The sequence below is a fragment of the Euprymna scolopes genome, chromosome 1, assembly GCF_053919585.1.
Source record: "Euprymna scolopes isolate OS-2025 chromosome 1, ASM5391958v1, whole genome shotgun sequence".
Lineage (NCBI taxonomy): Eukaryota > Metazoa > Mollusca > Cephalopoda > Sepiida > Sepiolidae > Euprymna > Euprymna scolopes.
In genome coordinates, this window is record NC_136482.1 from 176,291,578 (window position 1) to 176,318,051 (window position 26,474).

At 32.6% G+C, this 26,474-nt stretch overlaps 1 protein-coding gene across 1 annotated transcript; it reads right to left on the minus strand.

Moving 5' to 3' along the window:
* LOC145277727 (3-mercaptopyruvate sulfurtransferase-like) lies at nt 1–26,010 on the minus strand. Its single transcript, XM_080129433.1, has 3 exons — nt 25,228–26,010; nt 4,495–4,653; nt 1–405 (listed from the first exon to the last, which is right to left on the minus strand). The coding sequence occupies exons 1-3, from the start codon at nt 25,817–25,819 to the stop codon at nt 278–280; spliced, it is 879 nt and encodes a 292-aa protein (XP_079985559.1). The 5' UTR covers nt 25,820–26,010; the 3' UTR covers nt 1–277.
* Between the last annotated feature and the right edge of the window lie 464 nt (nt 26,011–26,474).

Genomic DNA, 26,474 nt, shown 5'->3' on the forward strand with positions numbered 1-26,474 from the left:
TTCAGTCTGATCATTTATTTATTTTCTTTTTTTAAATAAACTTTTTTGTTACAAAACCATCAAATTAGCACAAAGAATATTCTTGGTATTTTTAATTAACTTTCTTGTCTAAATATAAAATAATCTTTTTTTTGTCATGTCTATGCAGAAGAATTTTTGAATATCATAAAATTAAAATGTCAGCTTTTTTTTTTAACCTACATTGGAGACTAATTGTTATAAAAAATAAAATAAAAAAAAATAAAAAAATTGTTACAAAATTGAATTCTGTTCCGATTTACGGTCCTGATAAAATCTTATGTGGCTCAACTTTTTGCGCCCATTCAGTCCACGATCCATCATAGACAGGAATATCTTCTTTGCCGCATAAAAAAGCTGCCAAACTAATACAACAAGCAGTCATACCTAGAATGAGTAAATAATGAATAAAAGCAAAAAAACTTTACTACAAAAGACATAATTATTCATGATATTAACAGAAATACAAAACTTTAGAAAATATGTGAATGCACAGCAATGTTTTTTAAAACTTTATTACATTTTTTTTTTTTTTTTTTTTTTTTTATTACATTTTCACCCCAAACAAGGCAAATTGCCACTTTGGTGTAGGGGGCTACTATCAGGGGCAACAACTACTGGGGTACTATGTAGGGATTTGGGCAGCAAGGTGTCGGTTCACGTTACACTTGAACTTCTGCACGTCAGTACTGTTGGGGAAGCAGGGACCTGGAATGGAATTCCAGAGTCTTGCGGTTCTGGGGAAGAAACTATTGGAGTAAAAAGATCTTTTACATCTAGGGACCTCTACAGTGTGGGGGTGGGATCTAGTAGCCTGTCGGGTTTGTCGAGGGTGCTCGCGTCGTGGGGGCACAAGTGATTGCAGTTCATCAGAGCATTCACCACTAAAATACTTGTAGAACAGGCAGAGGGATGCAACATTTCGTCGATGGGACAGAGGCTGAAGCTTAGATGCCAGTTCAGGGCCTATCAGATTTGCGACTCTCTTTTGAACCTTGTCAAGGAGCGAGAGACTAGTAGCAGATGCACCAGCCCAGATGTGGCAGCAATACTCCATACATGGGCGAATGGTGGCCTTATAGAGGTACAGGATACTTTCGGGTGTTAGTAGTTTTCTAGCACGGTAGAGAGAGCCTACCTTTCTTGCAGCGGCCCTGGCAATGCCTTCAATGTAATTGTTCCAACTCATGTTTCCTGTGAACGTTAGGCCAAGGAGTTTGAAAGATGGACTCTCAGATAAAGGGTCGTTGGCCATTGCTATTGGTGGTAGAGAGGGTTTCTTGTAATTATTGAATGAAACTAGTTTAGTCTTGGCAGCATTGAACGCGACCAACCACTTTTGTCCCCATTCCACTACAGATTGGAGGTCTTCCTCTAGTGTTTCTGCCATTTCTTTAGAAATGTGTTCATTCGTCTTCCTGTCGTGTCTGCCATAGAGTGTAGTGTCATCAGCATATATACCCATCTCAGAGGCAATGTTGTCGGGGAGGTCATTTATGAATATCAGGAACAATAGAGGTCCAAGGATAGAACCCTGGGGCACTCCCGCATTTATATCATATTGTTTAGATGTGCGACCGTCGAGGACTACCTGGATTTTTCTCTTATCTAAGAAGGATTTAATTATGTTAAGTATTCTACCAGTGATACCGTAAGATCTAATCTTCCTGAGGAGACCCTCATGCCATACCCTGTCAAAAGCCTTAGATATATCTAGAGCTACCGCTCTGCCTTCCCCCGCTTTGTCCAGTGATTGGTATATACGTTCAGAGATCACGGTGAGGATGTCTGCTGTGGAACGGGCTTGTCTAAATCCATATTGTTTGTCATCATTACGCACACACACTGGAATACCTGTCCCAGGATGGGTAAAATGTTTTTTCCCAGAACAGTTTGCCCCACTTTTGTCTCCTTACAAAGATGAAAAGCAAGATAAACCTTATGTCTAGAATCCTTCTTCTAATTTTTATTAAAATCTATTACATTTTGATTCTAGAAAATGTCAAATTGAAATTCAGGGAATTCTAATTAGTGTCTAATGACTATGGATCAAATTCAATATAAATCTGAAATATTTAGATTTTCAAATGGAGGGTTGTGTCCTGCTAAAAACCCTTAAAGATACTCCAAAGAAACTGAAATTTGCAGAATATTTATTCATTTATGTTTAATAGCTTTTAATCTCACAAAAAAATCAGGGTATCTGAATTTTCAGAAATTAGTTTAGAAGTGAATTCTGTACATATCTCTATTTCTACTATTATATATAAAAGTCACGGTGTGTGTGTGGGAGTCCTTTCCTCATAGGTTCCAAAACGGCTGAGCCTATTTTTTTGCAAATTTCACACAAATCTAATTTGTCTGACAGTGGTTCTTAGATATGTCTTGTACATAATTCATCCAATAAGTTTTAAAAATCAAAACGATCAGATTATAAAAATAGCTTTTTCTCTTATAGATAAAAAAGAACTTTTACAGGAGAATATTTTACATGACATCGGTCAAAGGAGATAATAAAATCTTAGCAAATCATTTCTAAAAAAAAAATGACAAAAAAAAAAAAAAAAGAAACAGATTTACTATATCCTTGAGATATAGCTTAGTGGTAGAGCATTCGACTACAGATCGAATGATCCCTTGTTCAAGCCCAGGTGTCCATCACCATTTTATTTTAATTTTTTTCTTATTAGTTCAATTTATAATAAGAGGTACCATTTACAATCACCGCAAATCATTTTTTTGTTTGCATATTTTAAAACTAAACATTAATCAGAAGCAACATTTCCAGGGCATTCATCGTCAAACCCAAATATCAGCTGACATGGTATCGTAGATAAACAGATGGAATTTGATGAACACGATCTCATTATTTTTTGTTACAAATTAGTCCAACAGGCAAATTATTTCTCGTAATATATAATAATTAGGGCTGTAACAACAGCATATTCTTTTCATTGCTTTGGCTCTCGAGTATATATCAGACACAGTTAGACAACCGAGAACCACATCAGTCTCTATAAAAACATAAGATATCAACGGATACACACTCAAGAGTCAAAACAATAAAAAGAATATGCTGTTGTCACAGCCTTAATAATAATTAATAGAGGATTGATTCTATAATAATTCATACGCATTCTGCACAAATTAAAATATCATGCTTAAGTGTATTGTACAACCGGGCAACACCAGGCTGCCAGCTAGTAAATGCATACACATACCGAACTTTATATAAATAAAAATACTAGGTGACCAAAAAAGTTCTATCTGTTTTTTTTGTTAGCCATTGAATTCCACATGTGTGCAGTTCTAAGAAAGCTTTGTTCATGAAATCTACGTTTAGGTTTAGGTATTGATAAACAGTGGGAGAAATTAATGATAATGTTTTCAGATAGACGAGTGTTTCTCGTAATTGTTTGGTGAGAGGGGGGGGGCATAGATTGGAGCTCAGACGAGCACTGGCCATGAAAATAATAAAACAGACAGGCTCGCAATGTCTCTTCTGTGAGAAAGAGGTTGCAGGGAAGAGCAAAGGGCATTCCCCCATTAGCCTATGAAGTCTATTCTGAACTCTGTCAAGGCGGTATAAGGTCTTCCTAGCAGCTACTGCCCAGATGTGATAGCAATACTCCATCCTTGGATGTACCTGGCTCTTATGTAGGTAGACTGCATCAGTAAGTAGATATCTACTGGATCAATAGGTTGGTTTATCAGATAATTAACTTTAAAAATTTCATTTTTTTTTTTTTAAGAACAAAAATATTTGTTTAAAAAAAAAAAAGAAAAAAAAAAGTGAAACGAAATTCTAAGTAAAAAGATTCCTACCAAAATACAGTTGATATATGTAGAGGATGGAACGATAAAATTGTCGCCATAGAAAAAATGACATGATTCCATTTTTCTTTGATGAAAACCGGTTTTCTTTTTTGCTGCAGACCATCTACTGGTTGGCCAGTTGTGTACAAACCTCAAGAGCGATAGGAGCCTTCTATCATGTCTGAAAGTGACACAATGTTCGATGAGCGAGATTAGGGATGCACTGCGGTACAACTTATGCTCTCTACCAATCCAAGTTATGACAACAAGACCATTGCCAGCACTCTCAAAATGCAAATCCGAACAGCTTAACGCATCGGACAACCCACAGTTATGGTCTTTGGTGTGGTTTCAAGTGAGGGTCAGATCATGCAATCTCATATCTTCAAAGTTGGCTGAAAGTCAACACCAAAGTGTATTTGGATGTGTTGAAGAGTGTGGTGATCCCCGGGTGCAATTAAAAGGACATGCTCCCAGTTGAGTCGGTGATTGAGGCTACATTGAATAGATGTCAGCTCTACTACATAATCAAGTTACCTGAATTGATTTTTTTCAATAAAAGTTTTAAAATAAAGTTGTCGTGTTGTTTTCTTTAGGGGCAACAATTTTATCATTTTTACCCTTTGCTAATAAAAGTAATTAAAAGAAAAATTCTCTTACCAGTTCCACAAGTTGCTAACATGGGTTTGTTTAAATCAACTTTACTTTCTTCAAACAATTTTGCCAGTCTGCTTGTATCCAAGACTGTCTTTGAGGAAGGATCCACAATACTTTGAAATGGAATATTGAAAGCACCATGAAAATGCCCTGATTTTATACCTGAAAAAGAAACGAACATTAAAATAAACAATTAAGCATAATACATTTCATAATTTCTTTTACTGGAATAAACTTTCTCTGCAACACATTCATTGTATGCAGTCCTCAAGTCAATTCAGTGTATGTTTACAAAAACAAGTCCAGCACAAACATTTGATTTTAGAACAAATGTAAATAAATGCAAATAACTAAAAATATGTAAGACAGAAAAAAAAATATTTTGAAAGCATCTTTTAAAGAATTTAAATTTGAAATTAGGTAAAATGCCTTAGAAACTATGAATAAGATGTATTTTTTCTTTTAAATAATTTAAAACCAAATTTTTCTCGACTTTTGTCTTAAAATTTTCCAGATAAATTATCCCTCCTTAGGAAGAATAATTGGTTCATTACTGTAATGAAATTTGAAAATTAAAATATTAAATTTCAAGTGAAACCAATGGTATCTACTGAATTATCCTGTCACAGTATGAACAAGTGAAACCAATGCTAACAATGGAATCTTTGGATTCATATATGATGATTTGCTAATTATAATCAAACAATGTGTTGAAAACAAACACAAAGCAAATTATTTTGGAATAAAAAAAAAAAAAAAAAAAGTAGTCAACATTTATAGATAATCTTTTTTAGTTAAATTATTCGATTCTTTTGTTATTGTAGTGAAATTCGAAAATTGATTTTCAAGTGACACTAATGGCATCTGCTGAATTGTCAGGTTGCAGTAATGAAAATATCCAAAAATTACGAAAGACACTAAGTTAATAAATTAATGAAAATAGTTTCCAGTGAAAATATAGTTTTGCAAAAAAAAATTTTTTAAAAAGGAAAAAGCAAACAACAACAAAAAAAAAAAACAACAACAGAGTTCTAATTTAATCATAACAAAAGGAAGGTAAATCTTTTCGGAAAAACTGAAAATCTCTGTTCAATTTAGCAAGACCAGTAATGTTTTATTTTTAAGTCATTATCGAGACTCCAAAGATATGGCCCTATGCCAGCCATTTTTTTCTTATTCTTATGTAATGCTCGGCACTACTTGTTTTGGGAACCAAATAAATGTTTTAAAGTCTATTGTAAAACAAATACAACATTCCCATTATAAAAAAGTTTATTTGATTATTTGTAAATATAAATTTGTAAATCAATTTTCTGTATAATATTTTTTTTTTTATGTAAAAATCTTTTTGGTGCAAAAAAAAAAAAAAATTAAAAGCAGTGCCCACCAGCAATTAAATTATTAAGCTTCCATTTTCAAGATTTAAAAAATAAATTGGATTTAGGTAAATATGGTAGCAGTCAAATTTAGACTTTTTTTCAGATTATTATACATAAATATTTATTATAAAATAATCTATAAATATATGTGTGTATGTATGTATGTATGTGTGTATGTATGTTCGCTTTTTGTGTATGTCTGTAAAAGGCTTTTTTCGCTGGACTTCTCGGTCGGCTCATTCCTTCTTAAAAATTTCAGATAGGGGACTACTTGGGAATATCAAATGCTTTATGTCGATCACCAAAGTTAAGCAACATTGTCTTGGTCATTATCGGATGTGTGACTACGTGGGAATTCCAAATGCTTTATGTAGATCACCAAAGTTAAACATTGTCTTGGTCATATATATATATATATATATATATATATACATACTAGCAGAATACCCAGCGTTGCTGGGATTAAATGAGGGTGGTAGAATGCAAAGTTTGTCGTGGAAATGGCTTAAACAATTTTCAATGTCAAAATTACTTTATTTGTGAAGTTTATTCCGGATATGGCTGAAACAGTTTACGATCTCAAAATTAGATTAATTCATATATATTGTTGTTTTTTTATGAAAGTTTACTAGGCCAGTTTCTGTAGGGGGTGATCCATATTTTTTTTATTTTTTTTCTATACTTACTTAGAAAACCTGCTCAGTTATGTTCCAGAAATGATATCATTTCACTTAAAAATATGGCATCGGTACTCAGGAGGAATAGAACACAGTAATGTGGAATTTTGTAGTGAAGCAAGGATTGCCTAACCACTAAACTTAACACATTTGTGTATTTGTTTGTAAAACCTACTGAGTAATCTTCAGAAAATGTAATATTTTTCAAAAAAAAATTGGTGTCGGTAGTGGGAAATTAAAACGAAACACAGTAATGTGGAATTTAATAATGAAGCAAGGGTTGTCTAATCACTAAATATGTCAATATATTTATGCATAAATTTGAAAATCCTACTGAGACATTGTTAAAAAAATGTCATAATTTTTCTTACAATTTTAGTGCCGATGGTGACGAAGGAAAAAAAACAGTAATATTGAAATTTATGACAAAACAATGGTTGCAAGATGATGTATTTATGTACTAATTTGGAAAGTCTAATGATCTACTTTCTAAAAATTGTTTCAGTTTTCTTAAAATTATGGTAGCCTTGGTAGTAATAGAAATTATTTAACATGTTGTACAATACCTGTCGATAGTATGTGAAATTGTTTCATGTATTTATTTTAATTACCCGTCCGAGGGTAGGTAAAATTATTTTAAATATGTGTTGTATATTACCACTCCTCGCAAAGGAAAAATTATTTCATATATATGGTATAAATTACTTATCCTAGAACAGGTACAATTATTTGATACGTGTAATACCCGTCCTAGGGTAGGTAAAATATTCTTTTGCTCGACAAAGCTAAATGATACATAGACATTAAAAATTCCTCTATTCAAAGAATAACAAATATGTTCAAAATCAACTTCAATTTTCTCATTGCTTATACGGTCCCGAGCAACGTCGGGTATCCCCGCTAGTCTATATATATAAAAGCAAAAATGTGCGTATGTATGTTTGTGTGTCTCACAAAAACTTTCGACACAGGGATTTTCGCTAGATAGGTATCATTTCGCCTGACAAATATTGAAAAATTGGCCAAAAACATTAATTCCTCCACCCTAAAATCACCAGTTTTGTACAGGGAGGGTGTAGCAAAAAATCGTTCCTTCATTTCTCTTTTCCACGACTACTGCGACCATGACGTCATGTTTGACCTAGAAAACGTTCATGTCAGTTTAACGTGCTGGTTTTTTAAACGTTTCATTTTGTCAGTACTTAGTTGTTTGTCTCTTTGGCGTATGCGTAACACGTCGAGGTTTTTTTTTTTTCACCTTAGCCTCGAGGCTTCGGGTTCAAGCCTACCTTCCGACCCACCACTTTTTTTTTCTTTTTTTACACCTCTAAACACTGGGGCTTTTTCTTTTGCTTATTCTTTAGTTTACCCCCCACCCTTACACACACAACGTTGTTATCTTAAGATTGCACTTTTTTTTTTCAGATTTTTTTTCGCAGTTTTTTTTTGTTTTGGTTTTTCTGATTTTTTTAACAGGGTTATTACTTACCCCCCCCCCCACACACACACGCACACCTACAAACACCCGGGCAACGCCAGGTACCCCCCCCCCCGCTAATCTATATATATAAAAGCGAAAATGTGTGTATGTTCGCTTTTTGTGTTTTTCCAAGAAGCGATCAGTCGGCTCACAACTTCTTAAAACTTTTTATATCACGCCTAAATCATAATATGTACAAGTTAACAACGGGGGTCGCCTGTCTATTTAATTTGCTCGACTTTGAAAAGATAAATATTCAACATTTTTTGATCACCGCATGTTCATTAGGCTTTTTCGTATAATAAAAGCGAAACTAATTCTGGCAGCATTGTTCCAATCACGATTGCCGGAAACGTCGAGTGGAGTTTCTCCTTATATCAGACAATTGCTATTCAATTTGGATAATCCCCTTTTTTATGGGGAGCTGGTTTCCCCCAACATCTTGGGGAAACAAAAAAAAAAAAAAAATTAAAGCTGCCTGCAGTAAATAAAATACTACCCTGCAGTCAAAGTTGACCTCATTAAGTCATTAAGTACAAGCACCTGCCAATTCGTAATACTTAAATAAATTCAATCATGTTTCCGTTACTATTTCATGTGGTTAACGTCGCATGTTTTCTTTTCACCCTTTAATTTCCAACTTCGACTCAAGGGTTCAGGTTCGATCCTTCATATTAACTTACCAAAACTTTTTTTTTTATTTTACCCCCCCCCCCGACACAAACACCCGGTTGTTTTGATTTACCTAAAACCACACACACCTCCAAACACCTGGGCAACGCCGGGTACTCCCTGCTAGTCTATAATATAAATCTCACGTGTGTTTAAATGTATGTATGTATGTTTGTATGTCTGCCTAAAACTTTCAGAGGCGACAGATTTTCACGAGATCAGTATCGTTTTGAAACCCCGACCATTCGGATGACAAATATCGAAAAATTGGCTAAATCGTTAATTCCTTCTACCTCAACTGGGCACTTTTCTACAGGGAGGGGTCGTTTCTTTCCACCGATATTTTCAAAAGTCATCCCCTCTTTCCGATTGACTAGTCTTAATTTAAATATTCATCACTTCCAGTTTGGCGATGGGCACAACAACAAAGACGCCACATTTTTTTTTTCATGTTCTTTTCCTCCTTTGTGGTAAGGGTTCAAGCCTGCTTGCCTACTACCACTTTTTTTTTTTTTTTTTCAACACACACCTCCAAACACCCGGCCAATGCTGGGCACCCAGGTTAGTTATTAAATAAAACGTGTTGAAATTATTATCACTTTCAATGAAGGTCACTTTAACATTTAAAAACATTACAAAGGCAAAGAAAAGCAATAAGAAATAAGAAAGATAAAAGATTTGATGGATAGAAACAAACAATTTTATCAAGGAGAGAAAAAAAAAAAAAAAAAACTTAGAGCCAAAAGAAAAGTTCACAAACTGTCTGCTGCTAAAATTTTGCTCTCAGCTACAAAGAAAGTTCTTTGTGTGGTAATAATTACGAAAGATAGAAAGACGGGTTGAGAAGGTGTTCTTTTACTTACTGCCATTCTATGAGATTTCAACCAGTGCAGGATTTGTTTTTTAGAAAGATCGAAATACTTTAGTGAAGTCAAAAAGAGTTTGTTCCATTTGGTTACAATTTAAGCTTACATTAAGTAGTGTCGTCCATTTTTAAGTTGAAATATCTGCAGACAAAGATAACTTCTTATCTGAAAATAATGTTCCAAAAGTGTTCTTTTATAGTGAGGAACTTATTCCTTCAGGAAAATGCAATAACCTGTAAAAAAAAAAAAAAAAAAAAAAAAAAATACACATAGTTCTTCATATGATAACGTTCTCTGATGAGGCAAGGAGTCAGGTAAAAAAAACTTTCCAAGTTCCTTCTTTGAGTCCGGTCAGGATAAAAATATTCTTTTCATTTGATTAAGAAAACTACAAATTGAGACATATCCATTTTCTTCAAGCCTTAGAAAAAATATCTAGTTATAGTGATAAACACTTCCACTGCATATACTGCAGGCTTGTAGTTCTCCAACATATTTAACTGTCAAAGATTTCTTGAATTGACTTGAAACAGACTTCTCTCAGCAAAATGTGAATTTGTCAGGTAACTTAGACGAAATCACTTCAAAATTATAAACTTCGCTAGGTAACTTAGACGAGTTCACTTCAACATTTTACGTCCTGTTTAGATGGAGAGAAGACTGCACGTCAACACATTTCCAGTGTCAAGCTCCAACTTACAACCTCAGCTGAATTTTATCACAAAACACAAGAATGCACAGTTCAACCAATCAACAGGCAGAAATCAGTCGCATGACCAACAACATCAGCAGCAGTGAAGCAAACTGAAGAGAAAGGAAGAAGAGGGAGAAAAAAAAAGAATGAGAAGAAATACATCACTCCCAAAATTTCTACAAACGGTATAATTATTCTTTTTGGTGCTCCTACAGAATTTGAACCTAACTAAACCGACTTTTTTCCAAACTAAAGCTAAGGGGGCTTAGCCCTATTCTAAACTAGGGGAATGGGAGCTTAGCCTGCACTTCTCAAACAATTCTAATTTTCCATTGTCAAAGTACCATTTTTTCCGGTGACATTTTTTACCGAGCACCCATGTAAAAATTTAGGTTCTTCATTGTCATATTAGTGAAATCCGGAAAAAAAAAAAAAAAAAAAAAAAAAAAAAATCAAAATCAATTTTCATTAAAAAACGATAAAACCATATTTATTTACTTTCTTTGTCAATTTCAACTAAAAGCAATATCTACTTAATTGTTATGTCACAATCAGTTAAATACTACAATAAATTTTTACTTCAACTGAAACTCACCACTCACCTTCAAATTGACAACTTTTATAGGTCTTCGAGTCTGCTGAAAACGAATATCACATGCAAATTTGGGGTAGACAGGTAGTTTTCTGGATATTAAGACATTTTTCCCCCCAATATATTAATGAATTCCAGTGGGCGTCGCCATTCTTAACATAAGTGGTGTTTTGTAACACGCAGGTGCATTAGTACTTGTTCAGTTGTGAAAAAACATGGCTGCAAGTGAAAACATAAGAGATTACATTGGATAATAATGGTTTTATTATCCAGAAAACTACTTGTCTGAGCCGAAAACTTATAAAAGTTGTCAATTTAACAGTGAATATTGAGTTGCAGTTAAAGTAAAAAAAAAAAAAAAAAAAAAAAATTAATGCATTTCCCCCACACTTTATCTGTGCTTAAACCTAAACATAGATTTCATGAACAAAGCTTTCTTAAAACTGCACGCCTGTGGAACTCTTCCATTTTCCTGCTTTCCAACAGACTACAATATGGTCGTCTTCAAATCCAACGTGAACAAGTTCTTGATGAGCCATCCCCTTAAGTAATTCAATTTACCAAATTTCCACTACTAACGATTACGATATTGTCTCATTAACTACTGCACACTCATTAACTCTTATCCTTGAGTGGCCCCAGGGCCTTGATAAGTAGTGACTCCTTAAAAAAAAAAAAAAAAAAATTTATTTCAAGAACATGTACCTCATGATTGCGTGCAAACCCCCATTAATTGTATCAAGACGGACTGAGTTACTTCCCTTGACTTAATATTGTTAATGTATAAATTGGAAAATTATTTCGAAAACTATTTTCATTAATTAATTTTATATCTCCCCGTTTTACGTAAATTTTGGATATGCTACTAAATTTGACATGACAAGTAAGTAGATTGAATTTCATTAATAATCAATGCTATCTTTCAGTTTTCGAATTTCGCTATTATAAGGAAAGAAGTACCACGATTTACCTAAAAATGTATTTATGAAACGAAGAATAAACGCCACGTTGCAGTAGCAGTGTCAGAAAATGGCCATTAAAAATGCGTGATGAAAAATTGAATAATTAGACTATCTTTCAAAGCTTATAACTACTTGAAAAATGTCATTCAAACCTTAATTTTTTTTCCAATAAAAGGAGCAAAGACCAAATTTTAAAATAACAGGTTTAATAGCAAAATATGCAATATTTGTTTTTTTAAATCGGTTTTCTTTAAAAAAGATTTCAAGACAATCAACAAATTTTAACTTACTTCGAATATAATATAATTAATATATATATATATATATATATATATATTTATTCCAAAAAATCACTTACTTATAAAAAATACTAATCAATGGGTACTTCCATTCTTCATTGTTAAGAATTTATCCATACTTATATTTTATATTCCATGTCGTTTTTAAATAAAATACTTTTTTAAGCAAGGATTAAAAAATACCGCGACATCAGATGTTTCAGAAGTGGAAGAAAGAGAGACAAATGTCTCCTTTTATTTGAGTTGAAAACTTCGGTGGCCTTAAGCACCAGAATTAATCTCCCTTTCTATTGCTGGCTGTAAACAAAAGTTAGTCAATATGGGCCATCATACTTGAAAAATGATCACATTTCACTTATCAGTTATTGCCGTTAAAAAAATACATGAGTTTTTTATTTAATATATTTTATTCCTCTTTATGGAGTGATATTTTTTTTTTAAATCTAAAAGAGAAAAAAAAATTGAACGAAGCAGAAAAAATTGTAGGTATTCAATCTTTTCGGGACAATTTTAAAAATGTGAGGTTTCACTTAAAAAAAAAAAAAAAAAATCAATGTGGTTTAAAAAAAAAAAGAAAGGTTTTAAACTTTTGACTTTACAGGTAAATTTGCACAAAACTATTTTTTTTTGTTTTGTTTTAAATAAGATTATTTCATTTATTGATCTTTTATCTTCAATTTGTGATATATAAATCCGAGGTGAGAAAATTAATTATTTTCATTTTAATAGACATTTCAAAATGGGGGGGGGGGGGGTAAAAAACAAAACAAAAAAAAACAACGTTTGTCTAGAATATTATATTCGGTTTATTGGAAAGAGCATAAAATTTCGCATTAAACCTGCAAATATTGTAAAAATTGAACCAATAGAAAAATGTTCATAGATTTTTAAATTGAAAAAGTTGATAAAAAATTAACTTGTAAAATTCAATTGATTTTATTACGTAAAAAAAAATGGCTGCATGAGTGCACACAGGCACTTTGTAAACACTGTTTTTTGGTTTTTTTTTTTAAATAAAAAATAATATTTCTATTATTTTTCAAAAAACTTTAATAGATTATTTTGGAAGTATATTCCATAAAGAAATTAAACAAACCATTTTAAAAAGAGAAATTACAAGTTTTGTATATTTTATTTGAAGTTTTGTGTTAAGGGTGTCAAAAATTCCAAAAATTCCGAAACACCTAGCTTTTCACCGCATGTAGGCCTGACTCAAGCTTGTACGCTCCCGCGCATGCTCAGCACATCTTTTAAATAGTATTTTCAAGTTAAATTAAATTTTTACGATATATTTGTTTGTTAAATTGTTAGGTGGAAGTACAGATTAGTTACAGATCATCCTCACTATGTTAAGAATAGCTTTCTAAATAATAACATTATTTCAGCGCGATAACATAGATATACATATAGTTTTTAGTGTTTTTATTTATTTAAAAATGTTTTTTATAGTTTGAAAATAAGGTGCTTGTACACTTTATTGCCGAATTTGGAGACACCATTTTATTTCATGCACCTGCTGTCCAAATCCAGGGGAGAAATCATTATATTATAAACTAAAAATGTAATTAAGAAACTAAGAATAAACGCCACGTTGCAGTTTACTGTGATTAAAAGAATTAATAACGAAGAAAAAAAAAAAGTTTGTAAAATTAATTTTTTAATGGATTTAAGATTTTTTCGAGATATGCGGATTTTGGATGGTTTATTTGAATATGGCAGACGATCTTTTGGGGGTTTTCTCATTGGCTGTTTTGGGTCACGTGATGTAAACAAAGAAAACCGAAGTTTTCTTGTTTAGTAAAATAAGCAAATATAATCAGATTGGAAAATATTTCCGAACTGTTTAGTTCAGTCATTTTCTAGTCTCCGGGGAAACATTTCTACTCTTTTTTATAATGTTTCTTCATTAAAAACTTTATAAAAATGGGCGCTTATGTCAACGGATCATTAAATGTAAGGGAGATAACAAGCAAATTCTTAGCAAAAATAAGCATATTTTCCAAGATATAATTTGGGACGCTGAAATAATCAGCAGAACAATGAAAGAATGTTCGATGAAATAAAAAAAAGATTATGATTACTGTAGCCGAGTTCTGGAAATTGCTGAAACAGTTTATGAAAAGGAAACAAGTTAGCAAAGTTAATCAATGAAATTTTCCAATACATCGGTAAACATTGTATGTTTTTCGAGCTGAATAAACATGTTACATTAAATAAAAACACTAAAAACATTCAGTTAGGTAGAAAAGAGCTATATTTAGCTATTTAGGCTATGTTTTTCAGCATTTTTCCTTTTCAGATTCTTAACAAATTTTTCCCAAGAAAAGGGCGCCCTTGAATTTTTTTTCATAAAATTTCCTCAGTCTCGCAAGATTTCCGAAAAGAAGAAAAAAGAACCCAAAAGAACTATTTTCAATAGACTTTCCGTCAAATTTAAAAAAAAACTCTTTTATAAAAGAAATTGTTTGCATCCTTTATTGTAAAGTTTTGTTTTAAAGCCCAAAAAAGTCTTTGTGCTACAAAAATGTCATCTGCATCTTAAAAAAAGAGAACGGAACAAAGCAAAGAAAATACACAAACGTTCGCTGCAAATGCAGGTGTATCAGAATTTTGGGGCAAGTGGCTATTACAAACATTTGATTAAATAGACTCTCCATGTCTACAAGCTTATAACAATATGAAAATGTAATTTCAAACCTTAATTTTTATTTCAATAAAATGAGCCAAGACCAAATTTTAAAATCAAAAGGTTTAATCGAAAAATATACAATATTTTTTTTTTCATCGGTTTTCTTTAAAAAAGATTTCATGAAAATCAACAAATTTAGCTTCATTGAAATCTAATAAATATATACAACTGCCAAAAAATAACTTACCTGTTCAAAATTACTAAGTTATAGGTGCTTTTATTCTTCATGTATAAGAATTTGTCCAGATTTATATTATATTCCATGTATTTTTTAAATGAAAGGATTTTTAAACCAAGAGTCCAGGAAAACTGTCTATTCAACAATGGTTATCTGCCATTATTGAAACCGGATGTTCGATCTGTCATATACGGAAGCATCAAAGTGACAAAAATAATTATTTATGCCATGCAGCCTTATCTCCGTTTTGTATTTTTGACATATTTCATTTCAACTACAAAGTGGTCAGTTTGTGCTACCATATTTGCAAAATATGAACATTTTATTCATGGATTTGAGCCGATTACAAAAAATTCGCTATACCAAATTTCCAATTTTTTTTATTCTCTTAAAGAAGTACATGCATTTTTGATTTAATATATTTTAATTTTTCTTTATCGAGAGAATTTTTAAATTTTTATTTTTAAATATCTAAAAAAAAAAGAAAAAAAAGAAAAGAAAACATTGAATAAAATAGAAAAAAATTGTCGTAAGTGTCCGATATTTACTTGACAATATTTACTTAACATAAGCTTCCACTAAGAAAAAAACAAAAAAAGAGAAAGGGTTTTACACTTTGGACTTTACAGATAAATTTCCAAAAAACACTTCTTTTTTGTTCGAAATTAGAATATTTTATTCATTGATCTTTTATCTTCAATTTGTGATATATAAAACTTCGGTGAGTAAATTAATTATTTAAATTTTAATAGACATTTCAAAATGGGGGGGGGATTAAAAAAAAAAACCTTTGTCTAAAATTTTATATTTGATTTATTGGAAAGAGCATAAAATTTCACATTGACCCAGAAAATATCGTAAAAATTGAACCAATAGAAAAATTGATAGATTTTTGAAGTTTAAAAATTGAAAAATATTTAACTCGTAAAATTCAATTAATTTCATTATGTAAAAAAAAAAAAAAATAGTTGCATGAAGGCGCCCCAGCACTTTTGTGGGGGTCGTCAGGCCTTTTTAGGAACTAACTTCCTCCACAAATAAATAAAAATAAAAAGAAGAAGACTTACATGCAAAACAAACGGAGGTTTATTCACAGAAACCAACCATTAACAAATAAAATATAATTCTCTTTATAATGAGTTCAGAAGTCCTTTTTAAGTGTTCGTATAAAAAAAGGAGAAAGTCTTTTGTTGAACTGTTCATATGTTAAAACATGTTAAGAGAGGCAATAGGTAATGTTCGCCTGTGAAATTGTATGAAGTGCGCGGAGCAGTGAAAATGGAAGAGTGATAGTAACACGCGTGGAACGTCCGAATGAGAATGCAGTTGAGAGAGAGAGATTTGATGTTTGTGTGTGCTTAAATACCATTTAGACCAGCTCCCAGCGAGCTTAAGAAGAAAAGTTTAGAAAAATGTCCTTGGAGAAATCTCATTGGACAGAAACATCACGTGGGGTGCTCTGTACTACGTCCGCTCGTTTTGAGTCGATTTAATATATAAGGCCACGTCAGAATTTGCGTGGGAGTTATTTTTTTATTTTTCACGTGCCAACATAATCATAATCATACTGCGCGCCTAAATTGTATTTATTTTTATAACAATTTTTAATCCGAATCTTAACCGTGTCAACTGGCACAATACTCCCCCCAGATTGAAAAAAAAAAAAAAAAAATTTTTTTTTAATATATAATGTATTCCTTGAAATGTTTCGGCCAGTGGACTTTCCTACCTGTTTTTGTCGTAGGTTTGATGTTCCCGTCATTTTCTTCTGGACTCCCATGTTCTAAGGGAATTTGTTCTGGTGGGGAAATTGTCTGAGGGTATTCTTCAATGTATGCTGGTTTAATTCGGTCGATCGCGATGTTGTCTTTCCTGTCTTTCCTTTGGGCAGTAAAATATTTTTCACTTCTGTCCAAAACTTGGTATGGTCCTGTGTAATTTGGACAAAATGGCTTTTTGACTGTGTCATTCCTAATAAATACATATTTGCATGTGTGAAGGTCATTCGGCATATATGTTTGTTTGTCAGCCCTCCTGGTGGGTGTAAATTTGAGAGAAAACATTTTGTTCTTTAATTCCGTCACAAATGTAGCTGTGGGTGAAATGTCTGTGGAATATTGAGCAATATAATCAAGATGTCTGATTTCTCTTGGGCCATATTTATCTACATGTGTATGCAGTGCATACGTTAACAGTTTATGGTCAGTGTAAATACAAAAGTTTCTTCCTTCTAACAGATGTCTAAAATGTTTAATTGACAAATAAATTGCTAATAGCTCCCTTGAAAAGGTACTGTACTTTGTCTGTGTCTTGCTCAGTTTGGCTGAGAAAAACGATATAGCGGTCATTGTATCCCCTGTCAGTTGGTGTATAACTGCTCCTACAGCTATGTCTGATGCGTCTGTTGTAAGTGTAAGTTTCGATTCTTCACTGTCCTTAATATAATTCAATTTTGTGAAATTGACTAAGGCAGTTTTAGCTTGATGGAAAGCTTTTAAAGCTGATCCTTCCAGTTTTAATTGTTGGTTTTTCGTTTTGTTCTTCAATAATGACGTTAACAGTGCAAGGATTGTGGAACAGTTGGGTAAAAATCGTCTGTAATAATTAATTACACCTATGAAGCGACGAACTTGTTAACAGACGTAGGTTGTGGAAAATTCGTAATGGCACTTACTTTTTCGGGTAATGGTGATATACCATCCTTATCAATTGAATGTCCGAGGAAATTTACTTCTTGCTGACCGAAAATACATTTGTCCAAGTTTAATTTTAAACCGTAATGGGACAGTTTTTGGAAAGCTTGTTCCAAGTGTTGTTTATGTTCGTCGAGGTTTCTACTAGCAATTAGGACATCGTCCACGTATGCGAATACGAATGGAAGGTCCCTAAAAACCTTGTCTATTAACCTTTGGAAGGTTTGACAAGTGTTTCTAAGTCCGAATGGCATTCTGACGAATTCGTAAAGTCCAAATGGTGTGGTCAGTGCTGTTTTATGGATATCTTCTTCTGCCACCGGTATTTGGTAATATGCTTTTACTAAATCCAGTTTGGAAAATTCCGTGCCATTTTGCAGTCCGATTGCGAAATTGTGAATATGTGGGATAGGGTATTTATCCAGTACGGTTTGTGCATTTAATCTCCTGAAGTCGCCGCAAGGATGCCATGTTGTCGCGTCTGATTTCTGTACCATATGTAGAGGAGATGACCACGCACTTTTGGAAGGTCGGATAATTCCTTGTTGTCACATGCGTTGAAATTCGTCTTTTGCAATCTTGTACTTATCCGGCTTCAGATGTCTGGGGGTGGCGTAGACGGGTTGTCTATTCGTTTTAATATAATGCCTTGCATTATGTTTAATATTATCCGTGACTTTGAATGGCTGAGTAAGTTGTGGGTATTTTTGAAACAGCCGACGAATGTATGTCTCTTCAGGTAAAGCAGAACTAATCCCAGTAGACTGGTATTTTGTGGTCATACCTTTAATTACGACTTTTGTTTGATTATCAGTCAGTGTACGATTAGTCATGTCTACTGATAGATTAAATCGTGCTAGGAAATCTGCTCCTAATATTGGTGTCGTCACGTTGGCTATGGTAAAATTCCACGAAAATGTGCGACGCAAGCCGAAATTGACGCTTAAGTACTTTTCACCGTATGTCGGTATTTGTGTGCCATTAGCTGCCTGGAGGTGGTAAGGCTGTGGAGTAGCTTTCTATTTACGTAGCGGTGGTATCAAGCTTATTTCGGCTCCCGTATCTATTAAGAAGTTATATCCGTGATTACTGTCACGAATATAAAATAGACGACCTTTAGTGGAAAATCCAGCGACAGTTGTCGTCACTACTGGCTGGAATGATCGTTTCCCTGGTTCTTGTTGTTAAAAGAACAAGGATAAGTGCAACGCCTCGCTTCTGTGCTGAATTTTTTGTGGTAAAAACAGATTTCGTTCGCTCGATCTCGTGTGTTGCTTCGACCTCTACTAAAACTTCGTTTTCGGTAGTTAGGTCGTTTATGAAATGAGTAATGACGGTTTATTTGCATTAATTCCTGCAATTGACGAGTGAGATTTTCGACCGTAGTTTTTAGTCTGGCTACTTCGTCGTCTCTCGTCTGTTTTGGCTGTGCTTGTGCTGAGTTTACTTTACGGTTCCTTAGATTTTCATGAATTCGGTCTGCCATGTCGGCGAGCTTTTCAGTGCTTGTCTCTTCCGTTGTGGGTGCCAGAATTTGTACTGTTGTGTCTGGGAGTTTATCCAGCCACAAACTTCTCATTATATTTTCGGACATTTTGTTGTCCTCTAGCAATGATCGCATGTATCGTAAAAGTTGCGACGGTGTGCGATCTCCCAGTTCTACTTGGGTGAAGAGATTGCGTAACATTGTCTCGTTTGATAAGCCAGTCCGTCTCAAAATGACCTCCTTAAGTTTATCGTATGGATTATTTTCTGGCACGTTCTCCAATAAATCAGTCACCTCTTCGACGATGTCTGCCGGGAGTTTTTCAACCAAATAACAATACTTGGTTCGCTGAGACGTAATCCGTTTTACGTCGAAAAGGGCCTGGATCTGGATAAACCACGTCTTTATATTGGTGGAATTAAAAGCTGGTATATTTAGCGTTAATGTAGCCAGAGGTATTTCAGCACGGGGAGGTTCCATTTTTCATTTGAAAGTGATTTTAAAGCCTTTAAACTGTCGGTTGACTTGTTTCGAGTACGCGAAGCTTGAAATCGTGATCGAAAAAAAAAATGTTGCTTTTGCTAGGGTCTGTGTTTCTGAGGTCTGTTAAACTGCCGAGTGAAGTTCGAGATTGTGGTAGATCATTTTCCGAGGGGTTTTACACGCTCGTGTTCACGTTTGGATTGGCTGAATTGTAGCCGTGTATGTTCATTACACGTTATTTATCACCAACTCGTTGGGGGGTGTCTGATGAGCAAAAATGCTGTTTTGACGCTGAGTCATGATTTGTTTAATTTTCGATTTTATAACGACTATCGGCATAACTCGCTAATTTGTAGCTATATTGTACTGAGATACACGTTTCGTTTGACGGCTTGTATCATCCCTTGAGATTCGCTTCGTCTTTTTACTTCCTTTGAGTGTTACCGCACGCATGATATAGCAAGTAGTTTAGGAAACCGCATGTAGCTTGTAAGGAGATTCCGTTGTGCATGCAATGTTCTAAGTCGGGTCACCAACTTGTGGGGGTCGTCAGGCCTTTTTAGGAACTAACTTCCTCCACAAATAAATAAAAATAAAAAGAAGACTTACATGCAAAACAAACGGAGGTTTATTCACAGAAACCAACCATTAACAAATAAAATATAATTCTCTTTATAATGAGTTCAGAAGTCCTTTTTAAGTGTTCGTATAAAAATGGAGAAAGTCTTTAGTTGAACTGTTCATATGTTAAAATATGTTAAGAGAGGCAATAGGTAATGTTCGCCTGTGAAATTGTATGAAGCACGCGGAGCGGTGAAAATGGAAGAGTGATAGTAACACGCGTGGAACGTCCGAATGAGAATGCAGTTGAGAGAGAGATTTGATGTTTGTGTGTGCTTAAATACTATTTGGACCGGCTCCCAGCGAGCTTAAGAAGAAAAGTTTAGAAAAATGTCCTTGGAGAAATCCCATTGGACGGAAACATCACGTGGGGTGCTCTGTACTACGTCTGCTTGTTTTGAGTCGATTTAATATATAAGGCCACGCCGGAATTTGCGTGGGAGTTATTTTTTTATTTTTCACGTGCCAACATAATCATACTGCGCGCCTAAATTGTATTTATTTTTATAACAATTTTTAATCCGAATCTTAACCGTGTCAACTGGCACACTTTGTAAACACTGTGTTTTTTTATTTTTAATAAAAAAATATTTCTATTTGTTAAACAACTTTAATAGTTTATTTTGGAAGTATATTCCATAAAGAAAATAAACAACCCACTTTAAAAAGAGAAATTACGAGTTTTTTTATATTTTATTCGCAGTTTTGTGTTAGGGGTGTCAAAATTCCCCCAAAATTCTGATACACCTATCTACATTGATATAGAACTGTTCTTTCCTGGCTCAAACTAGGAGTAAGTTTTTTTTTTTTTTTTTTTTTTTTAAATATATATATGTTAAATTGATGGGCCTGTATGCAGTGTTTTATTTATTTATTTATTTATTTTTTGCCTTGTTTTCAATTTATGCATGCTGCCTGCACGGATTATGTAATTATTAAAGCGATTTTTTTTTTTTAATTCTAATTCAGAGAAACAATAAACGGACTTGTTTATTGCAGTGAAAAAAAAAAAAAAAAAAATAGTTTTCTCACATTTAATAAAAATGAAATTTAAAAATAGCATTTTCTTTCTTGCAGGAATGTGATAGTTTTACTTATGGTTATTTTAAAGATACTTTCAAATAACCATAAGTAAAACTATCACATTCCTGCAAGAGGATCAAGTAAAGAATAGATACCCTGTAGCAGACGACGCCGCCTGGCGGTGACAAGCGCACATTTCAACTAACATCGGTGATTCGACCTTGACATTGGCACAAGCACATAGCGTTGGTTGTTTGTAAACACGTCAAATAGCAAACATGCTCGAATATTAGCCAACAATTTTTTTTTAATATACTTACAAAACTTTTGAAGATTTAAAAGAAAAATATATATTTACAAAACATTTTTTGGGGAGGGGGACTTCTCGTTTTTAAGACAATTCAATATTTATTTAATTATTCTTTAAAACATTAACTTCAGCGACAATTAATACATTTTAAAAATAATATTTTTAAATATTAAATTTTGACGAATATTCGCGAGCAATATTTTTTAAATAAAATATATTTAAATAAATGGGCGTCTTTCTGGGTGCGTTTTTAATATATTTACAGAACTTTTGAATAACTGTTTTATTCTTTTTATCAAACAAAAATAGAACTTTTATAATGACATATATATTATGGACTGTTTTTCAAACATCGAAATTTTCAAATTAAAGTTAGTTTTATTTAAAAAAAAAAAAAAAAGACGAGGCGTTTTTTTTTTTTTTCTCAATTAAATTATAAACTTTATTTGAACTTCCAACAAACTTTTACAGGCATAAAAAATAGACTTTATAGATATTTTATAATAATTTTTTAAAAATATATTTAACGAAAAGTTTTTATCATTTCATTGTTGAATAAAATTTCAAAATGATAAATGGTGAAAAAAAAATATCTCGAAAAGAAAAAAACATCTCGTCTTTTTTTTTTTTTTTAAATAAAACTTTAATTTTAAAATTTCGATGTTTGAAAAACAGCCCATAATATATATTTCATTATAAAAGCTCTATTTTTGTTTGATAAAATAGAATAAAACAGTTAATAAATACAAAAAAAAAACAAAAACAAAAAAAAACAGTCCATTAAGTTCAAATAAAAAAACTGTTTGAATAAAACTTATTAAAAAAAAAGGTTCATTATTATTTATTTATTTATTTATTATTATTATACAATTCAATATTTATTTAAAGTGCGATGTATGTCTGTGCTCAGTGAAGGAGAAATCCTTCTAGGCCGGGGCAATTTTTATGCATAATAAAATCGCAAGTATAAACAATCGAGATTTAAAAATTTGGTCGCAAAAATCCGAAACAGAAGACACCCATTTATTTAAATATCTTTTATTTAAATACGTTCGTTTTGTTACTTGAAAAAAAAAAGTTTTGTAAATATATATTTTTTCTTTTAAATCTTCAATAGTTTTGTAAATATATTAAAAAAAAAAAAAAAAAAAATTGCTGGCTAATATTCGAGCATGTTGGCTATTTGACGTGTTTACAAACAACCAACGCTATGTGCTTGTGCCAATGTCAAGGTCGAATCACCGGTGTTAGTTGAAATGTGCGCTTGTCACCGCCAGGCGGCGTCGTCTGCTACAGGGTATCTATTCTTTACTTGATCCCAATAAACAAGTCCGTTTATTATTTCTCTTAATTAGAATTAAAAAAAAAAAATCGGTGCTAAATGCACTTATTGATCCGCGCTATTTTTTAAAATAATATTTTCAAGTTTATTTAAAGTTTTATGATATCTGTTTTTATTAAATTGTGAAGTACAGAATAGCTACAAAACACCCTCTCCTCCCCATGTTAAGAATGGCTTTCGAAATAACGTTATTATTTCAGCAAGGATAAATAAATGCACTAGTACAAAAAATCGCTTTAATAATTACATAATCCGTGTACGTGCATAAATTGAAAACAAGAAATTTATTTTAAAAGACAAAAAATAAATAAATAAATAAAAATAAGACACTGCATACAGGTCCGTGTGCGATAATAAAACTTATTTAATATAAAAAAAAACTACTCCCAGTTTGAGCCAGGAGCCTTTTAGAAAAAACAGTTCTGCATCAATGCAGCTGCAGCATTGCAGCAATGCAGTGCAGCAGCAGCATTGCAGCGAACTTTGTGTATTTTAGACGACATTTTTTTAGCACAAAGATCTTTAGGATTTGAACAAAACTTTATAATAAAGGATGCAAACATTTTCTTTTATAAAAGAATTTTTTTCTTGAAATTTGACGGAAAGTCTATTGAAAATAGTTCTTTTGGGTTCTTTTTTCTTCTTTTTCAGAAATCTTGCCAAACTGAGGAAATTTTATGAAAAACAATTCAGGGGCGCCCTTTTCTCGGGAAAAATTTGTTAAGGGGTTTGTATTACTGTACACATAGATTCGAAAAAGTTGTCAAAAAAACAAATATATAACAAATAAATGTTATCAAAAGCAATATAAGTTACTTTTCTACCAAACTGGATATATTTTTCATGTTTTTATTCAATGTAACATGTTTATTCTGCTCGAAAAACATACAGTGTTTACCGATGTATTGGAAAATTCAAAATGGCGTCTGATTCTCTCTTTAACACGGTAAGTTTGGGAAAAGGTGTTATAAATAATAAACTAGACAAAATACTGTTAGAAATTCGCTCAATATATGTTACCGTGACATAGGTTGACATATATTCGGTGTTTTTTAATAGTATTTTGTATAGTTTTTTTTTATTTATAACACCTTTTCCCAAACTTACGTGTTAAAGAGAGAATCAGACGCCATCTTGAATTTTCCAATACATCGGTAAACACTGTATGTTTTTCGAGCTGAATAAATATGTTACATTGAATAAAAACACGAAAAATATATCCAGTTTGGTAGAAAAGTAACTTATCTTGCCTTTGATAACATTTATTTGTTATATATTTGTTTTTTGACAACTTTTTCGAATCTAATACAAACCCGAAAAATCCTTATGATGTACGCATCCATCACAGAACGAAAATGTCATATTCCAAAAATCACAAGTAGATATTTTTTTTTTTTTTTTTTTTAAGAAAATTAAAATTTGATTTTCTTAGCTAAAAATAAATCAATTTATGATTTTCGGAATATGACATCTGCGTTCCAGGACGAGTATGTTCAGCATACACTTTTCTGTATTTTTAAAACTTAATTTGAATTGTAAATAATAACCGGTACCAGTTCAAATACTACTACGTGTCTTTGTTTACTTGCGTTTTTTTTTTACCGACCCTTCTGCTTCATGATGAATGCTCTGAAAAGTCCACACTGATTAATGTTTACTAGTTTATGACAAAAAAAAAATAAATAAATAAAAAAATAAGGAGATCGTTTGCTTAAAACTAGTTAACATGGTCAATGTCAAGATTCTTTCCCACTCCAAAAGAAAATAAACTTTACAATGACGACTAAGCATAGGGTACAACATTTAAGAGTGCCGTTGAGAAATAGTTTTCATGATATGAAGAAATTACTTTTTTAAAAAAGGGGATCACTTTTCTATATAAATTTAACGTAAAATAAGCAACACATTCTGACCACCTAGTGATATATTTTTTATTTATTTATGTTATTTCATTTTCTTTTTTTTTTGTAAATTTATATTTACTTTCCGTCTTAACAATCACCTTTTAAAAAAAAAAATGACAACTTTTATAAGGTTTCGAGTATGCTGAAAACGAATACTGCATTTAAATTTGCCGCAAACAAGCAGTTTTTCGAATCTTAACATTGACCGTAAAAAAATAAAAATAAAAAAAAAACATTAATCAGAAGGGACTTTTTCCAGGGCATTCATCATGAAGCAGAACGGTCAGCAGAAAACGGAAGTAAACAGAGACATGCAGAACTTGAACAAAGCCAAATAATCTTACTTTATAAGTAAATAAATCAAGCTTAATAAATAACTTTCTTACCGGGTCGCGGTTCGGGGCCAGTACCTTCGAACCGTTCTTTCGATCTTGCATCAACAGCTTGCCATTCTTGTGATTGTATGTTTTGTTCAATTTCTTCGAAATTCTTCACCAAGTAAGGCCTATAATGAACGGCGAAATCAGTCGGTGTCACAGAGTGTATTTCTTTAGTGAGAGGATAGCCTAAGTCACGCCACTTCGGAATTCCGCCATCGAGGATGGAAACATTATCATGCCCAAACACACGAAAAGTCCACCAAACTCTTGGGGCGGAAAAAAGGCCGAAATTCTCGCTCGTGTCGTAAACAATGACGTGCGTGCCGTTGTCGATGCCTAGTGTTTCTCCGACATAAGTTTTAAATTGGTTTGTTGACGGCAACATATGTGGAAGAGACGATTGATCATCCGAGCAGCCGTCGATGTCAAAAAATAATGCACCCGGGAGATGGTCATTTTGATATTCGGCTTTTGCATTTCGATTAGCATTTGGTAAATGATAGGAACCGTCTAATATTCGAATGTTTGACGATTTATCACCGATTTTGCCGAGCAGCCATTTCGCCGAAACGACGGCGGCTGATTTCATGCTGTTCATCCTTGTGCTTCGTCTTCTCTATTGTTTATAATGTTTAACATTAGATAGCTTAAGAACCTGTAAAGGTCGCAGAGGTTGTCCTACTTTAGGTAGATTAGGGTAGATAAATAATTTTAAAAAAAAAAAAAGAAAAAAAAAGGCATTTAGGATGTGTGTCAGTCGAAAAGATGTCGATAAATCGTGTCATTCATTGAAAAAAAAAAAAAAAATATATATATATATATATATATATATATATATATATATATATATATATAATTTCGGCACTTATACAGTTTAATCAAAACAAAAAAAAATTCACTTAATTTCATCAAGTAGTTTTTGTTTTACAGCGAAAAAAAAAAAAAGGTTCGATTTTTATTCCTAAAAATCGAAAAGCTAGTAATAAAGATGGGGAGGTAGTGACGGCGCTTTCTTTACATGGAGTTATCTCTCCGTGGCGTTTTTAAAATTCAAAATTTTTTTTTTTTTTTAAATCCAAGATGTTTGCCTTCAACGTGCTGTCATAAAAACGTGTTTTTCCGCAGTAAAAAAAAAACAAAAAAAACTACTCGATCAAATTTAGTGAATTTTTTTTTTTTCCGGGGATCTTCAGTTCAAAACGGATACGTTAAATATAACCTTTTTTCGGCGCTTATGTCAACAGATCATCAAA

What these genes read in the sequence shown, in the direction of transcription:
- LOC145277727 (XM_080129433.1), bottom strand. Translation starts at nt 25,819, where the DNA reads ATGAACAGCATGAAATCAGCCGCCGTCGTTTCGGCGAAATGGCTGCTC. An exon ending in TGGCCCCGAACCGCGACCCG is followed by an intron (nt 4,654 to 25,227) that starts GTAAGAAAGTTA and finishes TTTCTTTTTCAG; the next exon opens with GTATAAAATCAGGGCATTTT. An exon ending in GTTAGCAACTTGTGGAACTG is followed by an intron (nt 406 to 4,494) that starts GTAAGAGAATTT and finishes TACTCATTCTAG; the next exon opens with GTATGACTGCTTGTTGTATT.